This window comes from Syngnathoides biaculeatus, chromosome 23 (genome assembly GCF_019802595.1).
Source record: "Syngnathoides biaculeatus isolate LvHL_M chromosome 23, ASM1980259v1, whole genome shotgun sequence".
NCBI classification, from domain to species: Eukaryota; Metazoa; Chordata; class Actinopteri; order Syngnathiformes; family Syngnathidae; genus Syngnathoides; species Syngnathoides biaculeatus.
In genome coordinates this window covers 20278973-20300543 of record NC_084662.1, presented here as the reverse complement: position 1 = coordinate 20300543, position 21571 = coordinate 20278973, and the positions used below count along the sequence as shown (strand labels likewise).

Here is a 21571-nt window from a genome sequence, read left to right as displayed (position 1 = left end):
CTCAAAATAGACGTCACACTGCGGAAGCGGGTATACCCGCTGAAACGCCGTCTATTTTGAGCGACTTTCAAGCCCGGCAAAGCCAATGGAGAAACATGCTGCGGTAAAGTAGTAGAAGTTTTTTTTTTTTCTTCATTTTAGATGTGCGGCTCCCAGTGTTTTCTTTTCCGTGGAAACCGGGTTCAAATGGCTCTTTCGGTGTCAAAGGTTGCCGACCGCTGGTCTATACCCATTATTTTGTTCAGAGTCGTGGGTAGCTCTAGCCTATTCCATCTGACTTTTCCCCTGTATCACATGATCGAGATAAGTGTTTTGACAGAGTTACAGGTGTCTTTTGCCCTGCCCAAAAACAAAACAGTTTGTGTGGTCTCTCTTTGCAGCCCATCCTAATTTGTGGCCTGTTGGTTGCAGACCCTTGAACCTAAAGAAAAGATTCAGCTGCTAAATAAGTTTTCGTAAAGTTAACAACAGGATGTCCTTTAAATCAGCGGTCACTTATATCGTACCTGCAAACTCCAGGGAACCTCCAAGAAACATTACTAAAAATATTTGAACATACTTGTGGGTGATTATGACGTAAAATTGATTTCACGATTTCCCCTGCCCCCACATACTCAATGTGACCATTGTTAGTTTATGAATGTAAAAAAACAGGACCACGTCATTTACATTATAAATCACGTTTGTATGTTTTGTTGTGTAGAAGCATATATGCATGATTTTACAGCAAGACATATGTGTTCTTTTCTAATGTTACTGTGGATTTAATAGCCAAAATTGTCATTGTCTCCAGCCATGGACGCTGTCCACCGGTTATGCAGGTGTAATTAAATGGAAGAACAGGACCAGCCTTTAAAGAGATCCTTTCTTTTTTCTCCACCCTATACCCTCCTTTAAGGGGTTGCATGTCGCCAACTGTATCAAAAATTCTAAAAAGTAAAAAATAATGGATTGGAATCTTAAATACAGTTTGTCAATATAATGTCAATAAAAAGACAAACATATCCCCTTTGGAATTAATAAGTAACAGCAAAACAGCCATTGAACACATAAACCAAAGGTCCTATAATAAAAGGTCCAATCACATTAACCTTTGTCCATGAACAACATCCTACATACAATAGTTAGCTCTCCAGCTCTAGGTACATCCTCGGAAGATTGCGTGGTTCTAATCAACATTTCTTAGCAAGGAAAACAAGTCTATCTACACCTTGAGGCTTAAGGCATGCCCTTTTATTTTACAATTAGACCGTACTCCGATAATTGGCCCCTGTTTTTTTGTTTGTTTTTGCTGATCGGTTGATTTGTTTTGATGTCATATTTCTCCCATCTGAGTGATGTCATGGATTGGCTCTGAGAGACATTTACGCTACGTCACCGTCGTGCACGCTATACGTGAATCCAAAAGCTAGTTTATCTTTTTATTGTTCTAATTAGTTTTTTTTTTAACTGCTGTATGGACTTACTGCCATCTAATAGCAGACCATTAATTTTCTTCTGTCTCACTGTCCCTCACTGGAATACAGTAAAAAAAGATGAGCAAAGTTACATTATTTATTGCAAATGGTTTTGGAACAATCAAGTACAAAATTATATACAATAAGTTAACAGGTTATTTGAATGAACTCAATTGTCCATCTTCTGGTCTAATTTGTGATTAGTTGTCTTTCTTTAAACTCGATCAGCCCCAAAAATCCTTCTCGTTTATAGCCTAGTTACAATGTCACAGTTATACGGAAAGCCATCTCTGTTGAGGCACTTAGGGATAGAGAGGTTGTGGCCCATATTTTCCAACCAAGAGAAATTTATTTAATGGTGCTGTAATTGTTAAACTTTTTTTTACGCACTTATTGTGAAGTCACAGCTCAAGAAGTTGGGTAAAAAGCAGTGCATTGACTTAATGTGATTAAACTCTGTTTGAATGTGGAATGCATTAGGATAAAATATAGCACAGTATGTAGTTTGTCATAGTTGCTACCACCAGTGAAGTGGATCAGTGTCTGGAACTGTGGACAAATGGCTGCTTTTTCAATGTATAAACAGGCATGGTACCCATTCATACATCTGTGTTTTTGTTTCACTGGGCTCCTTTGTCACACAAACACTGTGAAATAATTCAGCTCATGTCTGTCTGTTCGGGGTTTTCCCTTTCATGCATCACGCTTTGGTTTCAATAGTCCCACACCACACTTTGCAGCTCATTGACTAATGCTGCAAACCTGATTTACAAAAGACTGACAAACGATGGCTCTTTAATAAACTAGCTGCTCTCGGTTCGTCCCCATGTCTTTAGTGTAAATAGTGTATTCAGCAAGTTACAGAATCCAGAAAGAGGAGAGGGGAAAACATAATTTTTGTTTCACCCGGACCCTGAACCCCCCCCCCCCCCGAAAAAAGAAACGTTTAAATTGATTAATCCCGCAGCCTTACTGTGAAGCATTTACATGCATTTTATTATTCAATGTTTTTGTCCCCCCCACTCTTTTCCCTCTAAACTGAAAAATACAGGAACCCTGTAAGAATGGATTGTTTGTGGTCCTCAATGGGACCTTGTCAAATGATAGTTTCACACAATTCGGTGGACTAACCCTTTCATTTTATAAAGTGTTCTCATGCATTCCTTATTTCATTCCTTATTGTCCAGAGCCTCCTGATGGACCATTGCTGGTTGCTTTGCAGCAGATGTTCAAGGGCCTCTTTGAATCGGTTGCGAAGGGATATCTTCACATTTGAAAAATCAAATAATATTAATATTGTGAGATACACTTTAAGCGACTCCCAACTGTTTCCGATACAGCATACCTCCATTGGCGTGGGGTAATGACGCGATTGCAGTAAAAAAAAATTACAGCGGTCACATAACAGTTTTGATGCTGTCTCTGGCATGGAATTTGACAGAGCTGGTCACCTCTTTATTTTTATAAGCAGAAAAAAAGACGGTACAAAGACGGTACACAGAGTTTTCAAAGTTTTAATACCTTATCTTAACATAGCAACAACAAGGTAGCACGAACTAGGCTGGTTAAAAAAAAAAAAAAAAGTTGCGACCGCTACACAGTAGCAACATGGTAGCACAGCACTAACAGGGCCCTTTTAACAAAAACATACCTAAATCACTGAGACATGGCAGTAACACAGCAGCAACACGCTAGCGTGGTGCTAACGCTAGCGCAGCGCTGACAGGGCTGTATAAAAAAAAAAAAAAAAAAAACAAACAAAAAAAAAAAACATACCGGTAAAAATCACTCAGACGCGGCAGTAACACAGCAGCAACACGCTAGCGTGGTGCTAACTCTAGCGCAGCGCTGACAGGGCCATTTAAAAAATAATAATAATAATAAAAAATAAATAAAAAAAACATACCGGTAAAAATCACCAAGACGCGGCAGTAACACAGCAGCAACAGGCTAGCACAGCGCTAATGGTAGCGCAGCACTAACCGGGCCGGTTTAAGAGGAAAAAAAATACCGGCAAAAATCACTGACACGCAGCAGAAACATGCTAATGCTAGCGCAGTGCTAACATGGCCAGTAAAAAAAAAAAAAAAAAACATACCGGTAAAAGTCACTTCCTCGGCACATTTATTCCACTGGTCTCACTCTTACCTTTTACGCTCAAGTGCCCCCTTGCGGTCGTTAGAAAAAATGCACAAATTAGCCGCATCACCGCATAAGCTGCAGGGTTGAAAAAAGTCGCAGTTTATCAGCCGGAAATTACGGTATATACAAAAGGGTGGATGGGAATGCATAGCCCCGAGAGGACTCAATCCCTCCACCACTTGAGGCACAGAGTTCTGTAACATAGTAACAGTAACCACCCACCATCACAACTTTCCATAAGGCTGGGGTTTAAGTTTATGTGCCCAGAAAAGTCTATTGGAAAGTTGTGATGTAATATCTGTCAGGACGTTGAGAAATTATTTGAACATGGATGGGATGTATACTGCTGATTGCTGACTTTAAGTTGCCCGTTGTTAAAATTAAGAGCTGCTGGAAGTCAACAGGGTGCCACAGTATTTCTACATTCTTGTATACATCCTGTGCCTTTTTTTTTTTTTTGTGAAACCACAGGAGCTTTGGAAAATGTCCATGTTACCGAGCATTCATACTGCATGGTATTTCTGACTCTTGGGGTCAGGCTTGGATGCTTCCATAATGTCACTTGTTCCTGAGAATGCAGGAGAAAATATTTCTTCTGGCTTCATCCTGTAGACAGAAAACTGATCTAGCTTTCAGTCTGTTTCACAGACCACAACCAGACCAAGTCTTGAATATTGAAAAAAATTGCACAACTCATTTGTAGTTCTAAAAACGTTTTGTTTTTGCATTTTTATATGCATGAAGAAGGGGGCACACACACACACATCTGTCATGCTCTTTGACTTGATGTTAAAACAACACAGAGTTGCCACTCTTACATTACAGAATACACAGTTAACACAGTAACAAAAGTAGTATGTACATTGTTGGTTTAAAATCAGAATGACCTAAATGTTGTAGTAATGACAAAGATATCTAGTGGAGCGAATGGTCATGTTGATTAAAAACAAATAATCGTTAAACACCACCTTGGCTGGCATTAATGTTGATTGTATTATCAGGGTATACAGAAATCCATCCCGTCTTAGTATCATCCATATCCTGTAATTCTCCTGATGTTCTCACCTTATCCACACATTGGGGGAGGGTGTGTTGACACAGAATTGCATCAATTTGTTAGCATTGTGGGTTTAACACATTGACTTGAGAGGTTGGAGCGTGTTTTAAAGTGCACCTGCCTGAACATAACAGTATATATTTTCAAGAAGAGAAGTATCGTTCGACACGATAACTTAATTTCTTCTGCCGAGCTGTTGAAATAAGTTGATGCTTCTTGACTTTTTGTTTTTCCCCTATGATCTTATTGTTGGATACAGCGTCGCTGTGTGGGGGGAAAAAAAAAGATTACATTTTTGCTCAATTCTTAATTAAAGGCATCATTGGCATGAATTCTGAATCTACTCCTATGGATCTGTTTTAGAAATTGAAGCATAACAGATTAAGGATAGTATTCAGAAAGCAGATTTGGAAAAAGTAAACTAAAGTTTAAAATAGAGAGAGGATGGAAACTCCACTAAAGGGAACTTGAGCGTGTTATTGATGTACAGTGTTGCCTCATTATTCGCAGGTGTTACGTTCCTTTACACCCCCGCGAATTATAAAAATCCGCAAATAATGGAATGCTGTATTACTACACACTGGTTACACTCAGCCTGTATGCCAGCTCGCTTTTTAGCGTGTATGTAAGCTACCATATGATGGCACTCCTGAGGCAATAAGGAACAATTGCATTTCACAACTTTAAGCTAGTGCTTTGCTTCACTCAGGACCTCCATACTGCCACAAAACATGTTGGGGGCATGTGAATACCGTTTAAAGTGCATGATTTGTGTCAATTATTTCACAAGATGATCATCGCAGATCATAAAATTGCGATTCCTGCCTGATTTCTTGCAAGTTACAGTATTAGACTGGAGGAAGATGACCTGCGCTACTCAATGAAATCCTGCCTGTAGTTGTGGCTCTATATTAATTATGATCTCCTTCATTTTCATGATGAATGCATAGTTTTTACATTTATTTTTCGAGGAAAACTAGCTCATGCGTTCTCTCGCTGTTCCAGTGGTCCTGTCATGGTCAGACAAAGGGGAAGGCCATCCCCATGTTCCTTCCTCTGCTTGTGTCTAATCCTGAAAAGTCACCCCCTTTTTCTCTTTCCATCTATTTCCCTCCGTCTCTCGAAAACTGCATTTTTGTGTCGTTACCTCACTGTGGTTGTAAATAATATCCATGATGGCTTCCAGATGTCCCTCCATCCCACTTTGGAAGTAGGAACGGGGTTGGAGTGTGGTGTGGTTGTAAGGGTCGGTCACTTAATGTAACTATCTCAACTGCTGACTTGTTGTACTGGTTCTTTCCTTTGCACCCAGACTATCCTGTATCACTTTCTGTTCTGTCTTGAAGATGACTATTTTTCCATTTGTTCACAGCCATGTTTGTGGTCCCATTATGTTCTCCCTCTGTTGTTCCACAGTCATGGTCTGTTGTAGGTAGACTTTACAGTGAGCTGATCGGTTTGATTGGTATTGGGGGATAATTACTATTTGATGCTGATCGGCCGATCGGCTTCCATGTCATAATTCGCCGATCTGATCAATAGCATTATTGCAAAACACTTCCACTCTGAATTGCTGTGGCATATGAATTCAAAATCTAGTTTATTTCAAGCAGTTATGTCATCTTGTGGAATACTGTAACTATCTGATGACCAAAAGTTTTTTTCTTTTTTTTAATTTTGTCAATAAAAAAAAAAATTGGTGTGCGACTGTTTTGCAGTGTCTGACAAACACAAATAAGTCCATTAGGCGAGTGGAGAAAAATGCCCCTGATGTGCAGTATTTATTACATGGTGTAAAAATGTTCGGGTCGGCGGGAATTTTTCTGGTTGGTCGGGAAATCGTAACCACAAGCTTTTTTTTTTTTTTAAACGCGTTATTTGCAGTCTCTGCACAGCTAAAAGAAATGCGGGGTGGGGGGAGTGGGTGAACGGATGCAAAGTTTTGAAAACCCGTCCATATAATCTGGACAGTGTGAAAGTTTGTGTAAGAATGTCATTAACGGTATTTAATTGAACTGCATTGTTACCACCCACTATTTCAGTATATGTCATCTTGTAAGGTTAAAATGACCTAAATGTATGTCAGTGGCCAATTGTTCAATGTCTCCGAGAGGCCATAGACAATTTATCTTAATAATTTTGAAAATACTCTTTATACACTACAGAAATATATATATAATAAATGAACACCATGTAAAGGTGATTATCGGTGAAATCGATGAGCATTTTATGCTGATTGGTTGACCAGCTTTCTCATAATTCAATGATGCCATTGATCGGCTCTGCAAAGCGTCATTTACTCCGAGTCACGTTCGTGCCCAGTATATTTTAATACCAAAGCGATTTTTTTTTTTAAGCATTCATGCGTATTTTGACAAAGAACTGTAAATAATTGACAGGCAATAAAGTTATTAAAAATGGAAAATAATACGATTGTATAGGGGAGATGATATGGCTAAGACACATAATGCGTGGATCAGACTACAAGACAGACAATCCATCCATTTTCTTAGCCCCTTATCCTCACGAGGGTGGTGAGGAGTGCTGGAGCCCATCTAAGTTGTCAATGGGCAGGAGGCAGGGTACACCCTGGACAATAGCAGGGCACATGGAGACAATTATTCGCACTCACAATCACACGTAGGGGCAATTTAGAGTGTCCACTTAATGTTGCATGTTTTTGGGTTGTGGGAGGAAACCATTGTGCCCGGAGAAGACCCACGCAGGCACGGGGAGAACACACAAACTCCACACAGGCGGGGCCGGGATCGAATCTGGGTTCTCAGAACTGTGAGGCCGACACTTAACCAGCAGCTTCACCATGCCGCCACAAGACAAACTACTGCAATATAATCCCATATGTTGATACTTCCACATTAGTTTTTTTTACCATCTTGAGCTTTATCTTGTCAAGTAAATTGTCACCCATTACTGATGGGAACACATGTGGAATGCACCGACTATATTATAAGAAAATGGGGGAAAAAACGTGCTGTGGTCACCGGTGCTCATGATAGGAGAGGAATTTTTGTAAGGCTAGCTTGAGGTATGTCCACTTGGCTGTAATATGATACGGCTTGGCAACAAAATGTGATGTAACCTATCAAGCTAGTGCTAAAGCTCGTGATTGTGTAAACATGCTGCCTTTCTGATGAAAACATATTGACCCAGAGCAGCAAATTCAAACATTTTTGGAGCTAAGACGTACTTTGCGATTAAAAAATGTCACAGCACACCCAACAAACAAAAATGTCACAAAAAGTAGATGCATTAATTCCTTTGTACTTATTGCCATCTAGTAGAAGACCATTAATATGTTCCGTCTCGCTATGCCTCATTGTCATAAACAAATGAACAAAGATACATTTATTGTAAATATGTATATATTTTTTGACCAATTAAGTACGTATGTATATCCAGTAAATGAACAGGTCATTTAAATAGTCATTGCTCAATTTTGTGATCGGATTGGCAATTGGTTATCGTTTTTTAATACCTGCTGATCAATGATCAGCCCCAAAAATCCTGATTGTGTCAGCTTTACACTGTAAAGTTTAATGTAACTAGACGCATTACTTCATCTTTGATCAGATTGGTGATTGGTTATTGTGGTTTTTCACTTGCTGATCAGTAATCGGCCTCGAAAATCCTGATCGAGAGGGAGCGTAGTGGTAACTTGAGAATTCCTCAACCTTAGATAATGAACAATCACTTCAGTACTGACAGGGGAGTTCATTAACACACTGATTTCACCTTTGTTCTTTTTTTCATGCTGATCTTTGCCAAACATAATACCAAATTATTTCATATTCAAATACCCACCAGTTAGTTCTTGACATGACCCTAACACACAATTATACAAAATGATACAGTGCTCAACAGAAATGACTACAGGGCAACAGATTTCTTCCCAAGAAATTCTATTATAAAAGTACTCATCCCATTAATTGCAAATAAGTTACTGTGTGCATAAACATTATTTTAAATATATATATATATACGCACACACACATTACACTCCAGTAAAAATCTTTCAAAGCTAAATGTTAGATTGGATAAAAAAAGTTTAACCAACATTGAACCACAGGTGAGTCTAATCATCAAAATTCTGAAGATTGTTCTGTTCACTGAGTATTGGATGAAAAGCTTACTTTTTTTTTAATAGTGTATACTCATTGATGTTGAATGCGTTATGATAGGCACACACACAGCCTAGTAGATTTTTATGTACCCAAGTGGTATTATTTGGTTCAATTAAGTACTTTACCTTCTGACTCTCCTGTACAATACATGTGCTGTATGACTTGAAGAATACATGAGGTTCATGCCTTTGTGTTTGGTTTCTTCAATAGCGTCTGAAATGATGGGTGTGACGTGTGTTACACAACAGAGAACATGGAGTACAAGGCTTGTGCTTGCATAGTGCAGATTAAGCAAGGGTGCTACCTCAGAATTTGACTTAGATATGAATTATTAAGAGATTGAAAAACAGTACAAAGAAACGTTGCGGCCTGGGTTAAGCCTGCTGACCGTTCAAACTGCTACTACCCACTTTCTTTAGACGCGCTTGTTAAACAATTTGTAAACCTTAATCATGAATGATGATCAAAACTAAGCCTTTGCTGACACACCTTAGACAACGCACTGATATAAAATACCATCTGTCACTTCACTGTAATGTTAAAATATGGAATACAAACCACATAACACTACGTAGAGATCACAAATTACAAGCAAATGCCAGCTAGCCAGTAAGTACTGAGCTAGTGGCAAATGATAGTTTGCTTACTTAGTGCATATTCCTCTCTTTACCCATTCATATTCTTTTACAGCTTTTTAAAGAAATCCAGTCACAGCCAAAGAAAACTGCAAATGCAAGTGAATCCTGATGCTTGCTGAAATTAGGCCTAGTGAGGTGCAGCTGTGGCTTATGTACTATGCTGTTAATATTTAGATCATATTCTAATAGTTGAATGTCCAAAATATTTGACACTTGAAGCATATTTTACCCAAAATTAAGTCTTGAAGCATTATATACTGGTGATACTTTAGAAATGGTATACAGGCCCAGACCAGCACAGAGGAGACCCAACAATTACATACAAGCACACATTTCAACATGGAGTACTTTTGTCATGAAAAATGTGCTGAGATCTGTGTGTACATGCATACAGTGAAGAAAATAGGTATTTGAACACCCTGCTATATTGCAAGTTCTCCCACCTAGAAATCATGGAGGGGTCCTAAATTTTCATCATAGGTGCATGTCATCTGTGGGGGAGAGAATCTAAAAACAAAAATCCAGAAATCAGAATGTATGATTTTCCAACGATTTATTTGTGTGATACAGCTGCAAATAAATATTTGAACACCCGTCTATCAGCTGGAATTCTGACCCTCAAAGACCTGTTGGTCCACCGTTAAAAGTCCACCTCCACTCCATGTATTATCCTGAACCGGACTCACCTGTATGAGGTCATTAATTGCATAATGACACGACAAGACAATCAGACTGAAACTTTTAACATTGCCAATACCAATACCAAAGAGCTGTCCAAAGACACCAGAGACAAAATTGTACAACTCCACATGAACTGAGAAATTGCCAAGAAGCTCTGTGAAAAAAGGTCCACTGTTGGAGGAATCATTAGAAAATGAAAGAAACTAAACATGATGGTCAAGCTAAACATCATGGTCAATGACCCGAAGCACACAGCCAGGAAAACCAAGGAGTGGCTGCGTAAGAAGCATATCAAGGTTCTGGTGTGGCCTAGCCAGTCTCCAGACCTAAACCCAATAGAAAATCTTTGGAGGGAGCTGAAACTCTGTGTTTCTCAGCAACAGCCCAGAAACCTGTCTGATCTAAAGAAGATCTGTGTGGAGGAGTGGGCCAAAATCCCTCCAGCAGTGTGTGTGCCAACCTGGTGAACAACTACAAGAAACGTTTGACCTCTGTAATTGCAAACAAAGGCTACAGTACCAAATATTTACATTGGTTTTCTCAAGTGTTCAAATACTTATTTGCAGCTGTATCACACAAATAAATGCTTAAAAAAATCATACATTGTGATTTCTAGATTTTTCTTTTTAGATTATCTCTCTCACAGTGGACATACACTTACCATAAAAATTTCAGATCCCTCCATGATTTCAAAGTGGGACAACTTGCAATATAGCAGGGTGTTCAAATACTTATTTTCTTCACTGTACATTTTGACCACTCTTATCTGATCTGCCTGCTACTATGTACTTGACTGAAATGTCACGCAAATGTGCCAAGATGAACTAAACCAAACCACTGAAATACTTACTGAAATAAGTGTGCCATTTTACCCAAATAAACACACTTGCCTGAAACTGCGCAAAAATGCCCCTTATTGTGTGATAAAGAAAGATGGCCCAGATAAGTCTTCTGGATTTTTTTGTTTAGCAAACAACATAGCTACATGGATAGGTTTTGCATCACTCATGTTTTTCCAGTTCAACTGGCTCCTGAGGCCAAACATACCCGTCTTCTTCACAGTGTAGATTTCAAATGTTACCCTACATATGCATGCTCATTGCCGACCTGCATGTAGATGTCTTCTCATGTCCACTGCAATACATTAGCTACTTGTGACTGACATGTCATCTTTTTCCAATCTTGACTCGCCAACTGGAGTCATTGCAAAACCTCCTGAAGACAAAAGAGCTCCTGTCAAGCTCCGTGCTTGGATTGACACTTATCCAGTCATTGCCAGGGGTTTATGCCACACCTAGTCATAGAAACTGTTGCTATGTTTGGGTCTATCTGTGTATTTTACTAGAGTTAACAGGTATGACATAACTGGGTGCAATTAGCTGTTCTTAGTGTAAAAAAAATAAATACATAAAAGCAAACCATGCTCCATTCATTGGCAGGGAAGCAGACATTGATTGCTACTTAAATGTGGCTTAGTTCATTGCTTACTGAATACAGTCAAGTGAGTGTATATGACCTTACCTATTGTCTCATGTCAAATAAAACAAATGCAAAACAAATTCCAATAATATATTGCATGTCAGTATAACAGGTTGTCAGTGGCCATGTATTTCAGTAAAGAACTTGCTGTTCACCCCCAACCCCAAAATTCTCAGCACTTTTTAACATTCGTCTGGCTATGGAATTTGGATGATGAACAGCGAGACAACAGCTCAGTATTCATCTGGTTTTGATGTGGGGAAGTACATATCATTGGGTGGATCTGCACATATTTGCATGTGTGCTTTGTTGTGGATAGGACCTGTGGGCTTCAAGATGAAAGACGTTGCATGTGGTGGAGCTCCTGACTCAGCATTCAGCGACTAATCACGTTTTCCTCTTCTTAGGTCCATTCCCCTTACTGTGTGACCTGAGATTCATTGTAATGAAGAATTGCGCATCCACTGCTCAAGCACTCCTTTGTGAAATCACTTTTGATAGAGAAGCTGGTGTGTGTGAGGTGTGATGGCTTGTTGTCCTCTTTATAACTTGCTTAAAAAATCTCCAACGGTATCAGGATGACAGCGAAAAAGAAAGCAGCAGCAGAGTGTCTCGATGGTGGGAATGACGCAATAAATGTTTAAGTCGTGTGCTCATCCATCCATCCATTTTTTTTACCGCTTATTCTCAAAAGGGTCGTGGGACTGCTGGAGCCTATGCCAGCTGTCATCGGGCAGGAGGCAGGGTACACCTTTAACTAGTTGCCAGCCAATCGCAAGGCGCACATAGTCCCATTCACAATAATACCTAGGGGCAATCTAGAGTGTCCAATTAATGTTGGGTGTTTTTGGGATGTGGGAGGAAACTGGAGTGCTCGGGGAAAATCCACGCAGACACGGCGAGAACATGCAAACTCTACACAGGGAGGTCCGGGATTGAACCCTGGACCCCAGAACTGTAAGACCAACGCTTTACAGCTGCGGCACCGTGCCTCCCCCTCGTTTGTTCTGTGCTGAATAATTGTCTCCCAGCATTTATTAATCCGACTGTTACCAATGACTAATGCTAATATAGGTTGCCTCCAGGGCCTGAAATGTTGTTGTTTATTTACACTTTGCTGAGTTTTCATTGTTTTCGTTACCAGAATTAAACACCATTATACCAGCTCTGCTGAAACATCTGCCAAAGAATGAACTTTTTGTATTTTGATTTGAATTCTGATAATAAACGAAAAATCTGTCACAGTAAAAATTCAAATTCATGAAGACAGGATGTACCTGAAATTAAGTTGTGTATATAAAAATGTGAATTGATGCAGGGGAAAAATATTGAACACGGCTATGCTTTCACCGTGTTTTATTTCGTTCTGTTCAGTGCAATATTGAACGCAGCTGTCCACTTTTTTTTTTTTTATAAACTGGCTATAAGGAAATTAAACGTGGCCAAGTATTTTTTCCGCTAATACTGAGTATAACTGCTGACTTACGCAGTGTGTAATGGTGTGCAGCAGTCAAAGCAGTCTGTCAGTTTCTGACTCCAAGAGTGAGCACTTACTAACCTTATGTTTTAGTTTACCCAAGGCGTTCCCACACTTTCACTGGGTGAAAATGTCATTTCCCAGAACACTAGTGGTACTATAAAATTATGACACTTACCATGTGGCCACAGGGCGTGGACAAATGCAGTGGTATTTGTTTGACTAAAAATGTCATTTTCCATTTTCCAAATTTGACAAGCAATACACATCCATACACGGTTTTCCGCTGCTTTTACTCTGGCTGCAGTGCTGTTATTGTAAATACAGTGGTGCCTCTACTTACAAATGTCTCTAGTAATGAAAAATTCAGGTTATGCAACATCTGTAGTTACAAAGGAAAATTCAGGATATGAAAGGAAAAAGGTCCTGGATTAGCAACCCCCCGAATTCCACTAAACATCAATAGAGCTGCTCTTCCATTACCTATCACCGTAGCATCTTCCTGGCATCCCATTGGCTCGGAGGGATATCAATCTTGACCCACGATGCACATACTGTATCGTGGTTTGTATGGCGCGATAGAGCTCCTCCCCCATTGGCTATTGCGGCATCTTACTGGCATCCCATTGGCTAGGAGAGACGTCAGTCTTCAGCCATAATGTTTTTGATTTCCCTTGGACAGTCACCGACTCATGCTAGCGCTGTCACACACTGTCACAAGCTAGCTCACATTGCAAAAGCACAACTTTTTGTGAGTTTTTTTTTTTTAATTTATCTTCCTTCACAATGGGCCACAAGAGATTTTTGTGGAATGAAGTTGCATGTGCGTACGTTGGTACGTATGTTTTCTCTTAAACGTTTGCCTCCTTCTCCATCCCCCACTGTTGCTTTTGGTTGCTACTCACCGTTCTCTGTGCATAGTTGCCCAATGGCAAAGATAATTTTACATAATACATAATTTCTATTATTCTTTACATTATGTATTTTGAATGCTTATTTTTGACGGGGATCTTGGAATGGATTAGGCCATTTACATGCAAAATGTGCTTCTACTTAGGAAAGATTCCTGTTATGAAATGACTTCAAGAATGGATTAATTTTGTAAATGGAGGTATGACTATATGTTTGTGCTTTGGCCCCTTTTTAAACTAAAATAATGTTCAAAGTTGTCATGTTGTGGAGAGAACCGACCTGTTGCCTTTAGTCAAATAATTCAACAACTGTATCAATATAATTACTATTGGTCTTGGTCAAAATCCAGCCTATTATTAATGTTATGCGTGTAATACTGAGTTCATCCACACTGCAAAGTGTTTTACATTGTTTTTCAGAAGGGAAATGATGACTTTGTGCCTATTGGTTGAATCTTTTTGGCTTTTTTTATTCAGGTTATATATGGAATACTGACATCATACACATTGCAAAATATTTTAAATTGTCTTTCCAAAAGGAAATGATGACTTTGTGCCGATCGGTTGAATGTTTCTGGCTTTTTAAAACAATACTGGCCTCAAAGTCTCTTTCATTTTGTTTAACATTAACGTTGCTTAACTATGTTACTATTATCAACTTGTCACTAACATTAATCAAAATACACCTTATATCATTAATCAAAGGAACGAATCTTGACAAATTCTGTCAAGGTTCATGGAGTTTAACAGTCATTTAAATTTTGCCTTAAATCCAAATAAACGGGTACATGATTATAACCATGCCTCTTTTAATTACTATGTAGGAAATCTATTATGATCTATGATGTTATTGTTGTCAATAGTGTGGTTTACAAATAGTCTTGTAGATGTCTGAAACATTTGAATGAATATGGCCTCTCTTCTCTCTTTTATTCCCTACAGCAAAGCCCTTTACATCCAAAGTGAAGCAGATGCGGCTGCATAAAGAGGACTTTGAAATCCTCAAAGTGATTGGACGAGGAGCTTTTGGAGAGGTAATGTTCATCTTTTGGTTTTTATTTTTTATTTCAAACTCAGTACCATCATGAAACTACTCCCACACACATTTACAACCTGCAATTGGGTATCCCCTGCCTTCACTTTTGTTGTTTTGTTGAGAAAACAGCTGTCCTGGGTGAGTTTGAAGCCTCTCTCACCATTCCAAATTCAGTCTATTTTATGTCTGCTTAGATGGTACACATCAAAATCCGAAACATGTTCCTCAGGACACAAGTTGCAGTATGATCCAGACAATAGCAGTAAAAAACAATTATGTTGTACCTTAACACCTAAACACCTTAACACTAAAGGCTAAAAGGGAGCTGCTTTCTACTGGATTCCATGAGCAGTGTGCTGCCTTAGATGCTTGAGCATGACTCCACTTGCTGACAGGAAATTTCACATTTATACTTTCATAGGGTTCAATTACCAGTGAAACTAACTACTAAATACAACTTAGTTAAATTTTTTTCTTCCTTGTATGTGTCCATATAAGGAGGTTGGTATATAGTTGTTAATGAGTTTCAGGTAATGTCAAAGGAAGGGAATGTTGTAAGGACAGGTATTGCATATTTGCACTTCACATAAAATATTCAGCATAAGAGAGCTTCAAACTTATTACTTACCTTGTGGGGTTATTTTATTGCTAAATTTATCCATTGCAGTGTTCCCTCATTATTTGCAGGGATTACGTTCCTTACACCCCCGCCAATAATGACAATTGGTGAATGATGGCTGTAGTATTAATATACACATGCATGATACAATGAAGAAAATAAGTATTTGAACACCCTGCTATATTGCAAGTTCTCCCACTTGGAAATCATGGAGGGGTCTGAAATTTTCGTCAGTGCATGTCCACTGTGAGAGAGAGATAATTTAAAAAGTAAAATCCAGAAATCACAATGTATGATTTTTTTTTTTTTTTTTTTTTTTTAACGATTCATTTATGTGATACAGCTGCAAATAAATATTTGAACACTTGTCTATCAGCTAGAATTCTGAGCCTCAAAGACTTGTTAGTCCGCCATTAAAAGACCACCTCCACTCTATGTATTGTCCTTAATCAGATGGACCTGTGTGAGGTTGTTAGCTGCATAAAGACACTTGTCCACCCCATACAATCAGTAAGACTCAAACTTGTAACATGGCCAAGACCAAAGAGCTGTCCAAAGACACAAGAGACAAAATTGTACAACTCCACACGGCTGGAAAGGGCTACGGAGAAATTGCCAAGTAGCTTGGTGGGGGAAAAAAAAAAGTCCAGTGTTGAAGCAATCATTAGAAAATGGAAGAAGCTAAACATGACGGTCAATCTCAATTGGAGTGGAGCCCCATGCAAGATATCACCTCATGGGGTCTCAATGATCCTTAGAAAGGTGAGAAATCAGCCCAGGACTACACGACAGGACTTGGTGAATGACCTGAAAAGAGCTGGGACCACCGTTTCCAAGGTGACTCTTGTTAATGCACTAAGACGTCATGGTTTGAAATCATGCATGGCACGGAAGGTTCCCCTGCTTAAACCAGCACATGTCAAGGCCTGTCTTAAGTTTGCCAATGAACATTAGGATGATACAGAGGAGTCATGGCAGAAGGTTTTGTGGTCAGATGAGACCAAAATGGAACTTTTTGGTCCTAATTCGTCTCACCGTGTTTGGAGGAAGACGAATGATGAGTTCCAGCCCAAGAACACCATCCCAACTGTGAAGCATGGTGGTGGTAGCATCATGCTTTGGGTGTTTTTCTGCACATGGGACAGGACGACTGCACTGTATCAAGGAGAGGATGACCCTGGCCATGTATTGTGAGATTTTGGGAAACAACCTCCTTCCCTCAGTCAGAGCATTGAAGTTGGGTCGTGGCTGGGTCTTTCAACATAACCTAGCCAATCTCCAGACCTAAACCCAATAGAAAATCTTTGGAGGGAGCTGAAACTCTGTGTTTCTCAGCAACAGCCCAGAAATCTGTCAGAGCTAGAGAAGATCTGTGTGGAGGAGTGGGCCAAAATCCCTCCTGCAGTGTGTGCAAACCTGGTGAACAACTACAGGAAACGTTTGACCTGAACAAAGGCTACTGTACCAAATATTAATATTGTTTTTCTCAGGTGTTCAAATACTTACTTGCAGCTGTATCAAACAAATAAATCATTAAAAAAAATCATACGTTGGGATTTCTGGATTTCTCTTTTTAGATTATCTCTCTCTCACAGTGAACCTGCACCTAGCATGAAAATTTCAGACCCCTCCATGATTTCTAAGTGGGAGAACTTGCAATATAGCAGGGTGTACAAATACTTATTTTCTTCACTGTATGTACCATACTTTTGCAACCATGAGATGCACTTATGCACTTGCACAGGCAGCAGTTAATATACTTAGACGGGCTGCTCAAGTAAAGCCTATCGAGGGGAAACCCTGTATAGTGACCAAATCACTAAATTGTTAAAACTGACACTGCTTGTGTTATCCTAACTTGGTTTTTTTTTAAGAACCTTTGTGACAACACTCCCTTTATTGTGACAACTTTCCTTGACACTGCTTCATCAAACTTCATGATGATGGGACTCTCAGATTCTGCCCAATGGACCTTTCTGACTGGCGATCTCCACCTCCGCCCCCCTTAGCTACAGTTGTCATCCCCCACAATCTTCCAAAATGGTGACTGAACAGAACAGGTTTGAAGTGGATTCTCTATCGCGTATTCCCGGTAACATTGTGGTATGTTTTTTGCCAAATGCCCCAGACTTGTCCAAGAGGGTTCTACTGAGAGGTCTCAACTATGTCACGTAAGAATATGTACACGGAATTAAGATTTTGGACAGAGCAGGACACAATATCAAAGTTACAGTGAAACGTTGGCGATCAATGCAAAAAAAGTTTGACACCTCACAAATTTCAACAGGATAAAATAGTTGAATCGTACTGTGAATATAAAGCAGGGTGAGTACTTTTTACTTGGAAAGATCACACGTAATATCATTGTAGTCTTTATAAGTGAGTGGGTGTATTCATTATATTTGGCTCGTAATGGAATTACGATCGATTAATCTCATCTGTCCTAAAAGTCCGATGTGATCCAAATAGGCAAATAGACATTTCTCTTGCATGACATCGAGCATTTACGTATCACTAACCCGACTCTTCAGCATAAAACATTACACACTTCATTCAGGAGGTCAATGATACACTAACAAAGTGAAAGTTGTTCTCCTGCACTGATAATAATGAAATCAAACTCAGAGAAGGTACTTCTTTCTCCCTTACCTTCGGACATACAACCTTGCGTTTGTTGATTATTGTCCACACTTAGTTGTACGTGTGCTCTTCCGCGAGCCTTAATCCATCGTAGACACTCAGTCAACTGTGTTTTGGGTTTTGGAAAATTAATCAACCGGGCCCCTTGTAACCTAGCCGGATAACTTTCAACAGAATTGCATGTCCCCCAAGCGTATCTGAGGACCATTTTGTTCATAACATTAACTTTTCGAAGCGCATGCGACTGATAACAGGCATTGCTTGTGGGACATGACGACGGGGGGTGTCAAGCCAGGGGTTAAGACAATGCGGCTATATGATTGGCTATTATTGTACGAGTGATTGACAGGTCTGAAAGGTCCATTGCTTGAAAAACTGATTCTTCACCCCCAGCCCACTCCCCAATCCCTTTGTCAATATAGTGTGCATGCCTGCATCAATTATCCCAGATTCCAGGTGAAAATGTGAGGTCTCCATAATCCAAGTTGGAAAAACCTTTAGGTTCTTGCCACATTAAACTAAGCGGAAAGGCAAATGTGTTCAAGTAGCTGGAAAAAAGTCTCGTGTGTCCTTGTGAGCCAAGTTGTTGTTTCTTTCCACATAAAAGTAAGGAGTCTGCATGAACACCCCATTGCTTTTCTTCCAAAAGAGTGCACAGCCAACAGACCCTGAAGAGATTTTCATTCATTTATAAAAAACAAAAAATGATTTTAGTTAAATTTTCTGATTACCTGCGTATCATTCAGTTAAGTAAAGAAACTGTCCTCTAGAGTATACTTTGAACAACTTACAGAAAAAAGCTGATCGATAAAGCTGAGGGAGGAGAACAAGAAGTAAAGTGACAAGAGGAGACTAAGGCATTTCCAAGAACAGTGTACTCTCCCCCTTTCTTCCTCCTCTTCTTCCTCCCTTCTACGGCGGGATCCAAACACTGCAGGAATGTTATCATTGTATTGCATTAGCAACATTCCCCAAGTGATTTAATAGACTACAGACCCTGTTGCATGAGCTTCTGTTGGTTTCACTCCTTCTGTGTGTGTCTGTGTCTTTCTGCGTGTGTCACAAATACTTTTCTATTTACTCTTCAGTTCCTTTCTGCCTTACACAATTAAACAGATTTTTTTTACAATTAGACCCAGAACCCTTCTTGCATAAAGACTCCTAAATAAATTATTAATCAACTTTAGCTATGATGTGGAGGGGATGCCAGAAGGTTTGGATGTGTAATTGAAGTTAAAACTAAAAAGGCAACAGCAATGAGTCTGTAATTCCTAAATGGTCCACTCAGTTTGCTTATGTTTCTATATCCAATAAGAACAGTCTTTTTTGAATGCTCAAAGTGATCAATGTAGACTGACCTTCCATTTCTATTATCTTTTTCCATTGTGGGCTTGTCAACAGTGGTTAACATTTTCTATCGGAATATCTCATCTGTGCAAATGTTCCCATTCCTAGATGATTTGATTTAGTTTCATACACTTTCCTTGAAATTATGAATCATAATTTCAATTATCCAGCTGTCATTCCCTCCCCTACCTCTTGAACTTTGTCAGCCCATCTCCACTGTGACCTTTACTGCTCCTTTTCCCAAATTGTCATATTTCTATTGCTCCATTTGGTTTGTGTAATAAGCGATTGGAGATTAAGTGGCTGCTCATTGTTTACTTTTACATTGGGTGACATGAACCTAATCTTATTTCAAGTCTTCTAACATCGACATTCTTTTTCACTGTTTGATTAATCATTAAATAATAGCATTAATTAATGCAATATCACTTACCTATATTTATTATTATTTTAAACTGATATTTGAAGTTAGAAACCATAGTTTATGAAACCCTGGCAGGATCAATTGGATTCACATTTACTTATCCACTACATTTGGGCACAGGTCACAGTGTTTCAATGTGTTTTCTTTGTATGCTTATCGTACCACTGGCCAAAATCTTATCTCCTTTAGGTCTGAGAGATTTCTGAAAAGTTTTTAATTGGTCCTCCCAACTCAGTACAGCACTTAAGATCACATAAATGTCTGGCTGGATGCACTGTGGACGCTTGTGCATTTCCAGTTCTTTGTTTTTTGTATTCACCATGACTTCTACTACTGTGTGCAGGTAGCAGTTGTGAAGGTGAGAAATACGGACAAAGTATTTGCCATGAAGATTCTTAACAAGTGGGAGATGCTGAAGCGAGCAGAGGTAAGTGTCCCTTGACAGATTTTCTTCACTATGAGATAGGACTGCACGATTATGCCCAAAATAAGTTATTTTGAGCAGGATTGTAATTCTGATTATCAACCACGATCTGTCAATCTTAGGGAAGTCTTTTTTGTTGCTCTAATTTAACCAACATAAGGTTTCAGTTCAAAATGGATTTTTAAATCATTTACCCCCAAAAAATTGTAGTTTAGCCAGGGCTAACTGAATGAGTGTGCTATTACACAATGCAATCGCAAACTGCAACTTAATGGAATCACGTTTTGGGGGGAAAATGTCATATGAAGTATCACAATGAGAGGACTGCACGATGTCATTTTTTTCAGCATTTTTGTAATTATGTTTTATCAATCACGATATGTCGATGTTGGGGACAATTTTTTTTTTTTTTTTTTTTTAAAATTGGACTACGTTTTAACCAACTTAGGTTTTCAGTTCAAAATGGATCTTAATTAATTTACCGCCCAAAAATACTACTTTACCCAGGGCTAACTGAATGTAATCACGTTTTGTGGAAAAAAATTCTTAATTTACACTCATGATGCCAGTATATACCTCACAAGGGCATTTACAATTACCAGTTCTTAACTTCTTTTTACACTGACACTGAATTGGGTTTTACATACGTAAATCACCTTTTTCATTAAGATGTCATGATTCATTTAGATGTGATGAAATAAACAGTCCACCAGTGTCCTGAAATAGATTGTTTGGGACCTGATGGTACTTTTTTAATTTTTCCATTTTATGTGTCACCTTTTGTAAGTTGTAAAATCAATTTTGTCTTTTTTTTTTTTTAGACTGCATGCTTTCGGGAAGAGAGAGACGTGCTGGTAAATGGAGACTCCCAATGGATTACCACCCTCCACTATGCCTTCCAGGATGACAACAATTTGGTAGGCTACATGGAGAACTTTAGTATTTACGTGGTTTCAAACATCAATAGTTATGATCTTCTCTCTTTTCTGTGCATCCGAGTGGTTCCATCTGTGACCAGTTCACTCAGTTTAGAACACAATACCCTCTGCAATATGGCAGATTACCCGACAGCTGCTGACCTGCACATTCATTTACTA

General features: G+C 39.1%; 1 protein-coding gene across 4 annotated transcripts in view; it reads left to right on the top strand.

Annotated features, from left to right (window-relative positions):
* Positions 1 to 21571, top strand: part of cdc42bpab (CDC42 binding protein kinase alpha (DMPK-like) b) — a 107509-nt gene that overhangs the window by 25791 nt on the left and 60147 nt on the right. For all 4 annotated transcript variants that reach the window (XM_061811420.1, XM_061811422.1, XM_061811421.1 and 1 more), the window contains exons 2-4: positions 14927 to 15018; positions 20394 to 20477; positions 21296 to 21391. In XM_061811420.1, coding sequence (XP_061667404.1) covers positions 14927 to 15018; positions 20394 to 20477; positions 21296 to 21391 — 272 coding nt within the window. The remainder of the gene's footprint in view (positions 1 to 14926; positions 15019 to 20393; positions 20478 to 21295; positions 21392 to 21571) is intronic.